Here is a 13836-nt window from a genome sequence, read left to right on the forward strand (position 1 = left end):
TGTGTAACCATGAACTTTTATAGTCTGATTAATACAGTTTAGTGAGAATTACATGGATGTCAAAAAAACAATAACAAAACCTGAGTGACTTGATCTTCATGTTATCGTGCGGCTATGTGGTCTAGTGGTATGACACTCGCGTTCGGATCGGAAGGTCCTGGGGTCGAGCCTCGCGCTCGGCGCATAGTTGAGTCCTTGGAAAAGGCTCTTTACTCACCGTACTCAGGTGTAAAATGAGTACCTGACTGTTAACAGCGTTGTCTTTGTCCGAAAAAATGTAATATCGCCTAACAGGCGTCATGTCCCGTCCTAGATGTTAAGTGTTGTAGGCTAGGGACCCCCTTGAGCACATTTATTGGATATTGCACTATATAAAAGCTCATGTTTTTTGTTTTTTTAAATATGTGACTGTATGACACTCGGTTTGCGACCTGTGCAAAATGTGGACATGGGCGAAAATTGTAATAGAGCCTTGAAGGCGTCGTGTCGAGAGCAGTGTCGCTTGGAAACCCTTGTAAAGCGCTTTAAGCACATTGAGTGGACACTGAATAGGATTTGATGTATTTCTAACAATTTTGTACGTCGGTTGCACTAAGCCGTAAGGGGTAACACAGTGTTCTTATGTATGAAATCGAGCAATAATAAGCGTCTGCAGGGATTGCATAGGTAGTAGTAGTAGAAGTAGTAGTAGTAGTAGTAGTAGTAGTAGTAGTAGTAGTAGTAGTAGTAGTAGTAGTAGTAGTAGTAGTAGTAGTAGTTAGTAGTTAGTAGTGTAGTAGTAGTAGTAGTAGTAGTAGTAGTAGTAGTAGTAGTAGTAGTAGTGTAGTAGTAGTAGTGCGTATGGCTACACCTCCAAATGTATTTCGTCAAGCCAGCTTCTAAAGTCTTCCTCCGCCCTAAGGATGGTTTCGTAGCCACCTTCTAGTTTAGTGACTGGACAGTGGATGACGATGTGATCGCTGGTCTCTGGGGCTGCCTGGCATTTCTGGCAGGTATCACTGTTTCCAAGTTTCCATCTGCACATATTTGATGCAGCTCTGCCATGTCCAGTTAAGAAGCGCTTTGACGAAATCCAGTATTTCCTGGCATAGGTGACATTGATTATAGTTTGGAATAATATATAGCGCAATATCCACCTATGTGCTCTATGCGCTTTGCAACAGTTAATATTTAGGACGAAACAGTACACGTTTAAGGTGCTTATCACAATCCAGGTATGTGAGTATAGAACCATTTCAAACTCAAATTTGCACCGCGGGTCCCAATGTTAGTGCAGTCAGCTTCGTTAATAGATCCACTGTTTTTATTTTTGTAGGCCAAAATACTTTAATATTAGACACCTAGGTGACTGCACTAACATTGAAAGCCAAATAAAAAGGAGAAGATGCCGACGGCTGAGTCATGAGGCCATAATGGAAAAAGGGCCACTTCCCAAGACAGCCCTGTAATGAACAACAGATGGGAAGAGAGAGCGGGGGGAGACCCAAAGAAACCTGACGAGGGACAATGGAAAGAAATAAAGGAAACAGGCCTGTCCCGGAATACAGTCACCTCATTAGCAGCCGACCGCAAAAAATGGAGCTGCCTGGTGGGTGCCCTATGTACCTCAAGGCCCGAAGAGGATTAAGTAAGTATGAGAGTCTCAAACCAGAGACCAACTGATACACATGTAGTTTACATATGTGACGATTATTCCCAATACAAGAAATAAATCCGCCTTTTCGTGCGGCATCCGTCGCCCCGACTTTCATTTAGAGAATTAGACAATCCGTCAATTGAATATCTGATGGCAACAGGAATCACCCTTGTTGTCAAAATTTAACAAATTGGGGCGAAAAAGAAAGTGCAGGAAGGAGGGCTTGAACTCGGGATCAACCGGGTCATAGTGCAATGCCTAAAACTACATTCGATCACATCATCCCCTTTTCAATTTGAAGAACGAAACACATAAATATCTCGAATCATTTTTATTTATTATAAAACGACAACAATAAAATGAATAATTAAAACACTTCAGTGATAGATAGCAGAACACAAGAAATCGTGTAAGATTTGTAGAAAAGGTGTACAATTTGAAATTGTAACCCTATCATCTCACTCCCTGCCGTTGGGTAATTTAGGAAATAACTAATGGGAGCGATCTATATTCATGTTTTCGTCCAACCAGGTCATCAATTACATGATTTGTTGCTGTCCAACAATTGGATATTTTGGTTTACAAAAGCTATAAACATACCAATGTGTCAACCTGAATGAAATGACCAATCGTGATGTTAAATATTTAAAAAGCGGTGAACACTTTTCACTATGTTTGAGCACCTTTTGCAATGTGGCTAATGACCTCAAGCACATGAAAAATTAATAAATCATTCCCATTCTTATAACAAGTTTGTATAAGGAAAAATGGAAAATACAATTATACAAACACTTAAACCTATTAAACAACAATTAATTGTTGAAATATATACTCTAGGAAGTACGGAGAATGCAAGAAAACCATAGGAGAACATATTTCAGCAAGGCCAATTCAGGAGGCAACACAAATACATTGACCGACCCATATCTGAGGCCTGAACTCCAGTAAAGAGACATTATTATGTACTTATACTTTTCCCCCCTTCAGCAGATGACTGGAAAATATACTGAGATTTTATAACGTACTGACTTCTGTAAATAATATGGAAAATTGGCAACAATAATAATTAGAGCAACTTTTTCATTAAAATGTTCAGATTTGATTTTCATGAAAAAAAACGTGCAGTCTGAGAGAAAAAGCATACAATTTGACAAAGGTGAAAAAAAGCATAGCTACAATTTTTTTTATAATTATTTTTGGCGTACAGTTGGCAGCCCTGATATAGATGTGTCAGGGATGGACTCTAGTTTATCAGATTCCGATTTGTTCGCGGACGATGACCTGGTCGTATGTCTCCACGACAAAGTGGGCACTTGGTGGAATCCTGGGGGAAGAAGGGGATAGGGAAAGGGGAGGGGGTGGAGAAGAGGAAAAAGGGGAGAGAAAGGGACAAAGATGAAAACAAAATTATGAGAACATGAGAGCATAACATGAGATCATCTGCATCAACGTGGTTTTATGTCGCGGTGATTCCGACGCAAAAAAAAAAAGTGACTTTATAGAGTGAATGAATTATTTACCAAATTAAGCCCCTGGATTGGTGGACAGAGAATAATAATTACAAAGATCTTTCCGCACGGGTCTGGTATCTCACTCATTGTTGTGGTTTGTTGTTTCGATGTATTGTTTGATGTGGCGAGGTTTTATCCGCTCGGAACCACCGAACCCCCCCCCCCCCCCCCCCCAATTGGTTACACGCGTGCCAGAAGATAAATTACTCAAGGTAAATTTCGCCTTCCAAATAGAATAGAAGCAGTATCATGGCATCATACCATTGAAATCCAAATTTATGATAATTTTGAGTATAATTTTTGGGCGTAGCAATGATGATGATGATGATGATGATGATGTTTAAGAGTGCATGACGACGGAGATAATGATGATAATAAGATTGATAAGGAGATAAAACAAATAATGATAATACAAATAATAATGATACTGATACTACCACTACTACTAATACTGATATTACCACTACTACTACTACTACTGATACTACCACTACTACTACTACTACTACTACTGATACTACCACTACTACTACTACTACTACTACTACTACTACTACTACTACTACTACTACTACTACTACTACTACTAACAATAATAATAATAATTTATAATAATACATAATAGAGTAAAGCCCTTTGAGCACATTTAGTGGATATTGCGCTCTATAAAGCTCAGTTATTTTTATTTTAGAGAGTACCTACCTCAAACCATGCATCCACACAACCCCGATGCATGCGGTGACCACAAGGTAGTCTTCGTACAATCTCTCCTTCTCTCACATTCACCAAACAGATACAGCATTCCAGTCTCTCGTCGGTGTTTGTCATCCTCTCCACCGTAGTGTGGTCTGATACATATCGCCTGTGCGTACATATCAGGCATCCTACGGGGGGCTGATCTTCAGTCCCACGGAATTCTTGATACATCCGCTGGAGAATGAAAGCATAATGGAATAATTTAAAAAAATAAAAATCAGTGATGGTGGTGGTAACAAGTCAAAATGGAGAAGCATTATCAAATGCAACCGTACAATTTTGTCCCCACAAATAATAAAGTCTTATGATAAACATACACATTAGTATGTCTCAAAGCCGAACGCAATAATCCGACTATATCGTTTTGTGGTTTGCCCCCCCCCCCCCCCCGCCTTTTTTTTTTCTTTTAGATCAGAAGGTTAAGTGTTGGAGCACCGCTCTAAAAAGCGCATAGTTGAGTCCTTGGACAATTATTTACTCTCATTCTCTCTCATGGTACCTGTCGCAAAAGAAAATAATATAATATCGCCTTACAGGCGTCGTGCCTCGTCCTCTACGTTGATTTGAGGGTAAATTTCCATTTCAACAATTAACCCACAAGAATTTGGGTCATAATAATAATAATAATAATAATAATACCCGGACAACATGGCTGACACCTGTTGACATTGAGCTTCGGCTCAGTGGATAGTCTTATGTTTCCATTTATTCACTGTGTGGAATCTTTAATTTTTACAACAAGTCTCACAAATATCGCCCTTCTCAGGAAACCCTAGAGACCTAAACAACCGCATCACAACAACTGAAGTTAGAAATAGCATAAAGTGCCTAAACAATAACAGATCCCCAGGCGAAGATGAAATTCCCGCTGAATTGCTGAAATGCGGTACCCTCTCCCTGGATCTGAGCATTGCAAACATAATGAACAAAACATTCTCAACACACAAAGACTGGGACATAAACAGCGGTGTCCTAATTACAATACAAAAACCAGGAAAAACGAAAGGACCCGTAAACAACCTGCGCCCAATAACATTACTGAATACCATAAGAAAAACTATTGTCCTCAACAGAATTAGACCGAAAATAGAAAATTATCTATCACATAGCCAAAGCGGGTTTCGCCAAGACCGAAGCACATCGGACGTTGTATGGACACATATATGGTTGGCAGCAAAGAAAACATATCCATAACAATAACCGGAATCGATATGTCCGCAGCCTTTGATACGATCGACAGAGGAAAACTTTTGGAGATATTAACAGAAATAGTAGACGAAGACGAGCTCCGAATAATCCGATTTCTCCTCAGCAACACAAAGATACAACCAAGGATATACGGGGCCACAAAACAGACGCAGTTCGAAAGTAACATCGGGACCCCCCAAGGAGATAGTCTGAGCCCGATTCTGTTCACAATATACTTAGAACACGCTCTGAAAGAAGTTCGAAAAGTCATTCCAAAACCAACGACTCATATTGAGAATGCAATCCCTAGAGAAATCGCCTATGCAGATGATGTCGATTTTATTGGATCAACACCAGCAAATATAGACATCATACAAAATACCCTCATGAAATATAACCTCCAAGTCAATGCCAATAAAACCGAATTTACAACAATATCGAGGAACAAAGAGGAATGGAAAAGAACAAAGAAAGTCGGCTCACTAATTGGAGACACCGAGGATGTACAAAGAAAAAACAGCTATCAAACGCCGCACTCAGTAAACTCACCAATGTATGGATTAGAGGTGACAAAATAAAGAGAAAAACCAAACTGAAACTGTACCATGCTCTTGTAAAACCGGTACTTCTGTATAACTGCGGCACTTGGGCGTTGACAAAATCCGAAGAAGAACATCTGGATGCCTTCCATCGCACACAGCTAAGAAGGGTACTGGACATCAAATACCCAAAAAGATCTCAAATGAATCACTCTATAAGATCACAAAAGAAAGACCAATCTCCCTTGACATTTTACAACAACGATGGCAACTTTTCGGTCACATACTACGCAGGGACAAAAACATACCAGCAAACCAAGCCATGTCGGGATACTTCCAAAAACACGGGAACCTTTTCAGAGGAAGACCGATCACAACACTCCCTGTGATCCTAAACAAAAACCTCACAAAACTTGGACAAAGCATTAGTCTCATAACGGCAGGGGACCTTGAAAATCTGAGAACCCTAGCAGAGGACCGGCAATATTGGAGACACCTCACACAGGAAATACTGGAAACAGCCAAGGCGACCCGATCTTTCGGTCGAGACGCGAAAGGCATCTAAGTCAAGTAAGTCAATAATAATAATAATAATAATAATAATAATAATAATAATAATAATAATAATAATAATAATAATAATAATAATAATAATAATAATAATAATAATATAATATGGTTTTTATAGAGAGCCTTACCCCGTTTATCAACAAGCTCACAGAGGGAAGTCTATGGACTGTAATAAAATCATAGTGTGACACCATCAGAAACCTCTGTTGCCAAACACCGCCTGCACGTACATACCGTAGCCATCGTAAAGTTATAGATAGAACGAAGATGACGTCACTCAAGCCTTGCTTATTGTATTTTGGCATCCGCGTTTGTGAGTGAGATAGTATGCGCTTGGCTAAGAAGCTCATAACATTGCTATCCGGAAGTATAGCGGACCAATACACAAAACTGTGTGTAACCATGAACTTTTATAGTCCAGCTAATGTGATAGGATGCGCTTGGCTAAGAAGCTCACAACATTGCCATCCGGAAGTATAACGGACCAACACACAAAACTGTCTCCATGAACGTTTATAGTCAGGCTAATACAGTTCAGTGAACATTACTCATAAACGCAGATGGCAAAAAACACATTAGTGACGTCATCTTCGAACTATCTATATGCTGACAATGGCTACGTACATACCCAGCATGCGACACGGGAAATTCCCTAATACAGTATCTCTTGAAACACACTACGGACGATAGAACACAGTATTAATAGTGTTCACCCTCCATCCGTAGCCTTCGTAAATTCATAGCCTGTCACTGACCAAAAAAATCCATCCAAATACAGGGTCACGACCAAGAAAAAGAAAGAAAATTGTGAGTGGTACTCTATAGATAGTATGCAGATGACGTCACTCAGGCCTTTGTTATTGTTGTTGCCATCCGCGTTTGTGAGTTGTTCTCACTAAACTGTATTAACAAGACTATAAAAGTTCATGGTTACACAGAATTTGTGTGTTGGTCCGTTATACTTCCGGATGGCAATGTTGTGAACTCCTTGGCCAAGCGCATTCTATCTATAGATAGTATGCGCTTGGCTAAGAAGCTCATAACATTGCCATCCGGAAGTATAACGGACCAACACACAAAACTGTGTGTACCCATGAACGTTTATAGTCAGGTCAATACAGTTCAGTGATCATTACTCATAAACGCGGAGGCAAAAAACAATAACAAAGACCTGAGTGACGTCATCTTCGAACTATCTATAGTTCATCCAATGAGATAAGTTTGCCTCCTTGAGCACTACTAATGCCAACTCACCAGGTGTTGCACTAACCTAAAACGATGTCACAGTACAAGTCCTAGTGTCAGGACACAAGTTAACGAAGGTTATAGGTGGACACACCTAAGGGACGTAATCGTTGATAAACCCATACCTCTAATAGTTTATTATTTTTAAAAACATTTTTTATTAATAAATAAAAAGAATGAGTACTCACCACTGCGTTATACTGTGGCTCAACGTTAACGACTGGGAGGTGATCACGGACGTGCTCAAGCTGGTGAAGAGAATAAGTAGATAGGACATCTTTAACCCATCAGTATGATGTTGGGGTGAGCCAGTTTGTCTAAAGTGAAATTATAGCTAAAATTATCACAAATTAAAGATCAAATTTTTGACCTACCGGCAAAACGGTATTATGTTGGGACGAAGAGAACCGCCACAACGAGGATAAGTTAACCTATAATTTCAAAGATTTATATAGATATTAATAGATTTAATTTCTGGTAACCATGTAGGTACCTACATTTGACGGCGGAACACACTTTGGAATGAAAAACATCTGGCAACTATGGCTCTTTTACATTTAATTTAATTCATTTTTACTTTTTGGTACAATAACTGTAACAACCTCCAACTATCAAAGTGTGGCTTGCCAAAACAAAATTGCATTATATTACTACTCTACCATCAACCCATAGCAAAAACAACAACAACAACAACAGCAGAAGCAGTAGTAGTAGTAGTAGTAGTAGTAGTAGTAGTAGTAGTAGTAGTAGTAGTAGTAGCAGTAGCAGTAGCATTAGCGATTGCGAAGGTGGTATAGTGAAGTAAAAGAAGTTGTAACAGCTGCAGCAGTAACACCGTAAGAGAGTATGATGATGATGACCGTTAAGATATTATTATTATTATTATTATTATTATTATTATTATTATTACTATTACTATTATTATTATTATTATTATTGTTATTATTATTATTATGGCGATAATGATAATGGTGAAGATAATAACGACGCAGGTTATGGTACTAATAACGCCAATATCGACAGAATAGGCTATAAACGATAGATAAAATCCGTTGTAAGACTTACCTCTGCATCTTCTAAACGTAGAAGCTCACGATCTAAATCCGAGACACTTGCAAATAGGGGAACTGAGGGAGGATCTGGCGCCTCGCTGGCTCCCGGTTCTCCAAATTGGAATGGGATGGCCAGGGGCGGAGATCCGTTGATGACCAGATGCCCAGGAAAACCTTCAGTTGTGTTGTCTGGGGGTGGCGGCGGGAGCATCGCAGATTCCTCCTCCGATTCCTCTTCAATGTCTACCCTCCTTAGGTGGAGTATGTTGTCTCGCCTTTGTGACGTAAATCTACGATATCCACGAGTCCCAAGTCTCTGCCTTTCCCCACTATCAAACATTGTGTCATTATTGTTGGCAGAGTTGCTGGTCTGTCCTGGTGCCGATGAAGCTGATGGAGATGATGGTGTTGACGATGATGAAGATGATGGTGGTGATGATGATGATGATGATGATGATGATGATGATGATGATGATGATGATGATGGTGAGGACGATGAGGAGGAAGAGGAGGAGGAGGGCGTTGGCACAGTATCTGACGACTTCTCTCGAGAAGCATCCCCATCCAAATTTGCAGACGAATTGTTTTCGGTATCCGGATTACGGGGGGTTGTGCTCTGTTGACCAGCGACTTGCGTGTTGTCTGGAGTTACAGTTACACTGGGTGCCGAATCAGAACTATTTGGAGAGCTTGGTGAATCCTGATCGATGGAATTACCGTTGAAAGGCATTCTCTGTGGATAGAAAACGTATAATAGATTGAAATAATATTCGTGTATACGTAAAATGTAATGAATGCATTCCTAATGTGCTCATAGTTATGATTTTATTTTTAAAATTAAGCTTTTATATAGTGCAATATCCACTAAACGTGGTCATAGCTCTTTAAAAAAATATAAAGAGCTTTTATATAGGGCGATATCCACTAAATGTGCTCAAAGCGCTTTACAAGGGGTTCGTGGCCAACAGCAATACTTAACATTCAGGACGGGACATGACATGCCTGTTAGGCGATATTAAATTCTTTTTCGGATAGAGACAACACATGAGTACGGTGAGTCCTTCTCCAAGGACTCCCAACTATGTGCCGAGCGAGGCTCGAACCCAGGAACTTTCGATCCGAAAGCGAGCGTCATACCACCAGACCACAGAGCCGCACATATTGCTATATTATAATCAAGCGGGATCTCATAGTTATGCAGCGTGACTCAGAGGAACAGTCTTTGCTTCGTACCCGAAAGGTACCGAGTTCGATCACTCGCCGCCGCGCTGTGTGGCCTTGAGCAAGTCACCTCGCCCTAGCTCAATTTGCGGCGCTGCACTGCGGCTGACGCATGGGTCATTCCAGACTCCCCTTCGAATTGACCCAAGAGAAAAATTCCCCTATTGGTTGAATAAAGGGAATGTATTATTTATGCCGAAGCTCCGATAGCTCAGAGGTTGATCTCCACTTGTGGAATGGAACAAATGATCTGGCGGACAGACCAGGTGTGAATTTGGATAAAATGCATAGCCTGCTGTATTATGAAACAAAACATTATAAAAATTTGGTCTGAAAACTCGTCCTTCATTTAACGACCGATGAGAATGACCCACACTTTGTCAAGAAATTCTCAAACCTGGGGCTTCAATAACAGCTTCATAGAAACTCCAAGATAGAGATATGTGTATCATACTATTGAGGGTCATTTTATTCAATCAATAATCAATATTCGAAGGACGAGTTCTCTGACCAAAATATTATTAAAGATGTGGCCCTTCAGAGTAAGACAAAGTCTTTAACAATGCTCCGATTATTTCCTATACGGGCCACACGGAACCACATTTCCATTACATCTAGTAGTACAAGTAAAAACCCTTACCGCCTACACATATGAGTTGAAACTGAAACAAAAATCAAATGATGGTCCTATTTGAAAAATTCCTTCAGAATGTAGCAACACTCTCTCCTTCTCAGCTGCAACTCCAAATGCAGACCAAAATGAAGTGGATAACTCCCTTTTGATATCAGCTTTTGTTGAATAGATCGAGGAAATTGTATAATGGTGCAGTCCTTAGCCAATCGTTTTTGTCCATGGAGAAAATAAACGTGAGTTAAACATATTTTTGTCTCACCCTGTCTCACCCACGTGACTTGTCCACCGGGAAGCCCCTCCTACCCTGCTAGGTCATGCTAGCTACGTGATAACAGTAATTGACCATTTTAAGAGATCTTATTTATCCCATGGCATAGTTAATTAATTCATTGTTAAATACTTTGTGTATCTGCACTTTTTTTTTTTTTGGGGGGGGGGGGGGGGGGTAGCAGCTCTCCCCTGCCCCGTCTGCTTTTGTTTGAGTCTGACTTATTCATGACGCAAATAAAACAATGGATGACGCAACAAGCCATTGGCTATGAATTTCTCAAGGTCGGAGACTGCATTCATTATACTGCACTGCACCTTTACAGCGATCGACGAATCGCATTAAAGAAAGCGAGTCGTAGATGGGCGGGTATGGACATAGATAATCTGGCTGCTGGCCTGTTGTCCTGTTTGATGTAACAAAATTATGTGCCTCATCGCCTCAAGCAGGTAGCGTATTGGTGTCAATCAGATGTTGAAGAATTTATAACTGAAAAAAAAGACTAGAAAAAAAAACGTCAAAGAGACAAAAAATAGTAAAAAAATAAAGAAAGACAAACAAACAAAGAGAAGATAATAAGAAAAACAAAACAAAACAACTACAACAAAGAAAAGCCAAACAAACAAACCAATGCGTGGAAAGTAAATAATAATAATAATAATAATAATAATGCTGAAAACTTATATAGCGCTATAACTCCGAGACACCAGACTCTAAGCGCTTAAATTACAAATTACTTTGGCTGAAACATACTCATTCACACACACAAGCACACACACACACACACACACATACACACCACACAATACAACACACAACACAAACCAAACCTATCTTGCTTCTCATACCATCTACTAAAATCGAAACAAATATGTTTTAAGCGAACGTTTAAAAATAGACAAAGATTCTTTTTCACGAATGCTCTGCGGTAAGGCGTTCCAAATAGAGGGTCCGAAATGAGAAAAGGATCTCATTCCAGCATTTTTCCGAATTCGAGGGACAACTAGTTTTGTGGAATCACTGGCCGAACGTAAGGGGCGGGGTTTTGAATATCTTTCAATTAGTTCTGAAAGGTAGGAAGGGGCAGTACCTTCAAGACAACGATACACTAAAACACAAGCTTTGAATTTAATTCTTTTCTCAACAGGCAGCCAATGCAGGTCATGAAGTAGAGGTCCGGCAGAGTCGCACCTACGCTTCATAAATACTAGTCTGGCAGCGCTGTTTTGGACAATCTGAAGACGTTTCAGATTGTATTGCGAAACGCCAAACAACAGAGCATTACAATAATCCAATTTCGATAGTACGAGGGACACAACCAGGTGCTTGGTCACATCCTCAGATATGAACCGTCTAATGGAAGCAATCTTTTTTAGTTGGAAAAAGAGAGATCTAACCAAATTATTAACCTGGTGCTCCATCGACAGTCCAGAGTCTAAGAATGTGCCAAGGTTTTTCACTTTGTCAACAATTTGAATAGAGGCATCCCCAACTTCAAATCTGTTTCACTTTTCCACTTCCTGTTCCCTACATACAGCACCTCCGTCTTATCATCATTCAGTTTCAGTCTGTTCTCATTCATCCATTTCTTAACACTTTGGATACAATTTTTACTATTGGCTGATACTTCTTGTAAATTTCTCATATTGGAAACGCAGTACAATTGCGTATCATCAGCGTATTGATGGTAAGACAGACCAAAACTTCTGATGATTTTAGACAGAGGGCCAACGTACAAAACAAAAAGAACGGGTCCAAGTACTGAACCCTGGGGAACCCACAATCAAGAAAGATTTCCCCCGATCTATATTCATCCACCGTAATAATCTGTTTACGATTAAACAAATATGACCTAAACCAATCAAGCGCTGCACCAGACACGCCATAAGTAATTTCAAGACGTTTGAGAAGAAGATTGTGATCAATAGTATCAAAAGCAGACGATAGGTCAAGCAAATTCAGCAAAGAACATGAACCATTGTCTATAACAGAGAGGAGATCATTAACAACCCTAACAAGTGCGGTTTCCGTCGAATGATGTTGCCTATAAGCAGACTGAAATTTTTCTTCAAGACAATTATTTTTAAGATGAGACAGTAATTGTTTCAAAACAAGCTTTTCTAAGATCTTAGAGAGAAAAGGAAGATTAGAGACAGGGCGATAGTTTTTTAAGTTCTCTTTATCGAGATCAGGTTTTTTCAAAAGGGGTTTGACATGAGCAACTTTGTAAATGTCTGGTACAGCACCTGACTGCAACGAATTATTAACAATACATGTAAATGGTGTTAAAATTACATCAATGCATTTAGTAACACGTTGAAATTGAATCAAACTAATCTAGTCTAAAATCATTATATAATTAGAGTATCAAAAATTAAAAAAAAAAAAACAAAAAAAAAAAAAACTAAAAATAAAAACAAGCAAAACAAAACAAAACATGCTTGAGCTTTGATATGGCACAATATCCACTAAACGTTCACCAAGCGCTTTACAAAAGGGTCGCTGACCAACAGCAACACGTAACGTGTAGAACAAGACATGACGCCTGTTAGACAACACTGTTAATGGCCCGATAGTCATTTTACACCTTAGTACGGCGGAGAATGTGAGTACAGAGTCTTTTCCAAGGATTTAACTATGTGCGATGTCATGATCACATGATATTTTGTTTTTTTTTCTTTCTTCAGGAATTGATACTGCTTCCCTTTTATAAAACAAAAAAATATATTTATACCGTAGTATTTTGGCCAATGAACTCTATTTTCCAACAGTCTCGATTTCATCAAGAAAATCCCGATTTTCGTGCAGCTGTATGGTCAAGTGGTATGACACTCGCTTTCGGATCGAAAGGTCCTGGGTTCGAGCCTCGCTCGTCGCATAGTTGAGTCCCTGGAGAAGGCTCTTTACTCACATTCTCTCACTGTACTCAGGTGTCAAATGAGTTCCTGGCCGTTAACATCGTTGTCTCTGTCCGTAAAAAAATTGTAATATAGCCTAACAGGCGTCATGTCCCGTCCTACATCTTAAGTGTTGCTGTTGCCATGGATCCCTTGTAAAGCGCTTTGAGCAAGTTTAGTAGATATTGCGCTATATAAAAGAACTCAATTTATTTTCGTTCTCATTACTGATTTTCCTAATAAGGAAAAAAGGTGTGATGTGAAAAAAAAAAACACAGAGATCCTTTCTAAAAATAGCAGCCTCTCGCTCTTTTACGAA

General features: G+C 39.5%; 1 protein-coding gene across 1 annotated transcript; it reads right to left on the reverse strand.

The window, feature by feature from the left end:
* Positions 1-1954: 1954 nt before the first annotated feature.
* LOC144979310 (uncharacterized) lies at positions 1955-10636 on the reverse strand. The gene is made up of 5 exons (XM_078925940.1): positions 10359-10636; positions 8511-9230; positions 7634-7693; positions 3850-4077; positions 1955-2960 (listed from the first exon to the last, which is right to left on the reverse strand). Exons 2-5 carry the CDS (start codon positions 9225-9227, stop codon positions 2880-2882), a joined length of 1086 nt encoding a protein of 361 aa, XP_078782066.1. The 5' UTR covers positions 9228-9230; positions 10359-10636; the 3' UTR covers positions 1955-2879.
* Positions 10637-13836: the final 3200 nt, after the last annotated feature.

The sequence above is a fragment of the Berghia stephanieae genome, chromosome 9 (genome assembly GCF_034508935.2).
Source record: "Berghia stephanieae isolate SIO BIC M18660-M18661 chromosome 9, UCSD_Bste_1.3, whole genome shotgun sequence".
Taxonomy (NCBI): Eukaryota; Metazoa; Mollusca; class Gastropoda; order Nudibranchia; family Aeolidiidae; genus Berghia; species Berghia stephanieae.

What these genes read in the sequence shown, in the direction of transcription:
- LOC144979310 (XM_078925940.1), bottom strand. Translation starts at nt 9,227, where the DNA reads ATGCCTTTCAACGGTAATTCCATCGATCAGGATTCACCAAGCTCTCCA. An exon ending in TACGTTTAGAAGATGCAGAG is followed by an intron (nt 7,694 to 8,510) that starts GTAAGTCTTACA and finishes TCTCTTCACCAG; the next exon opens with CTTGAGCACGTCCGTGATCA. An exon ending in GTGTGGATGCATGGTTTGAG is followed by an intron (nt 2,961 to 3,849) that starts GTAGGTACTCTC and finishes TTCTTCCCCCAG; the next exon opens with GATTCCACCAAGTGCCCACT.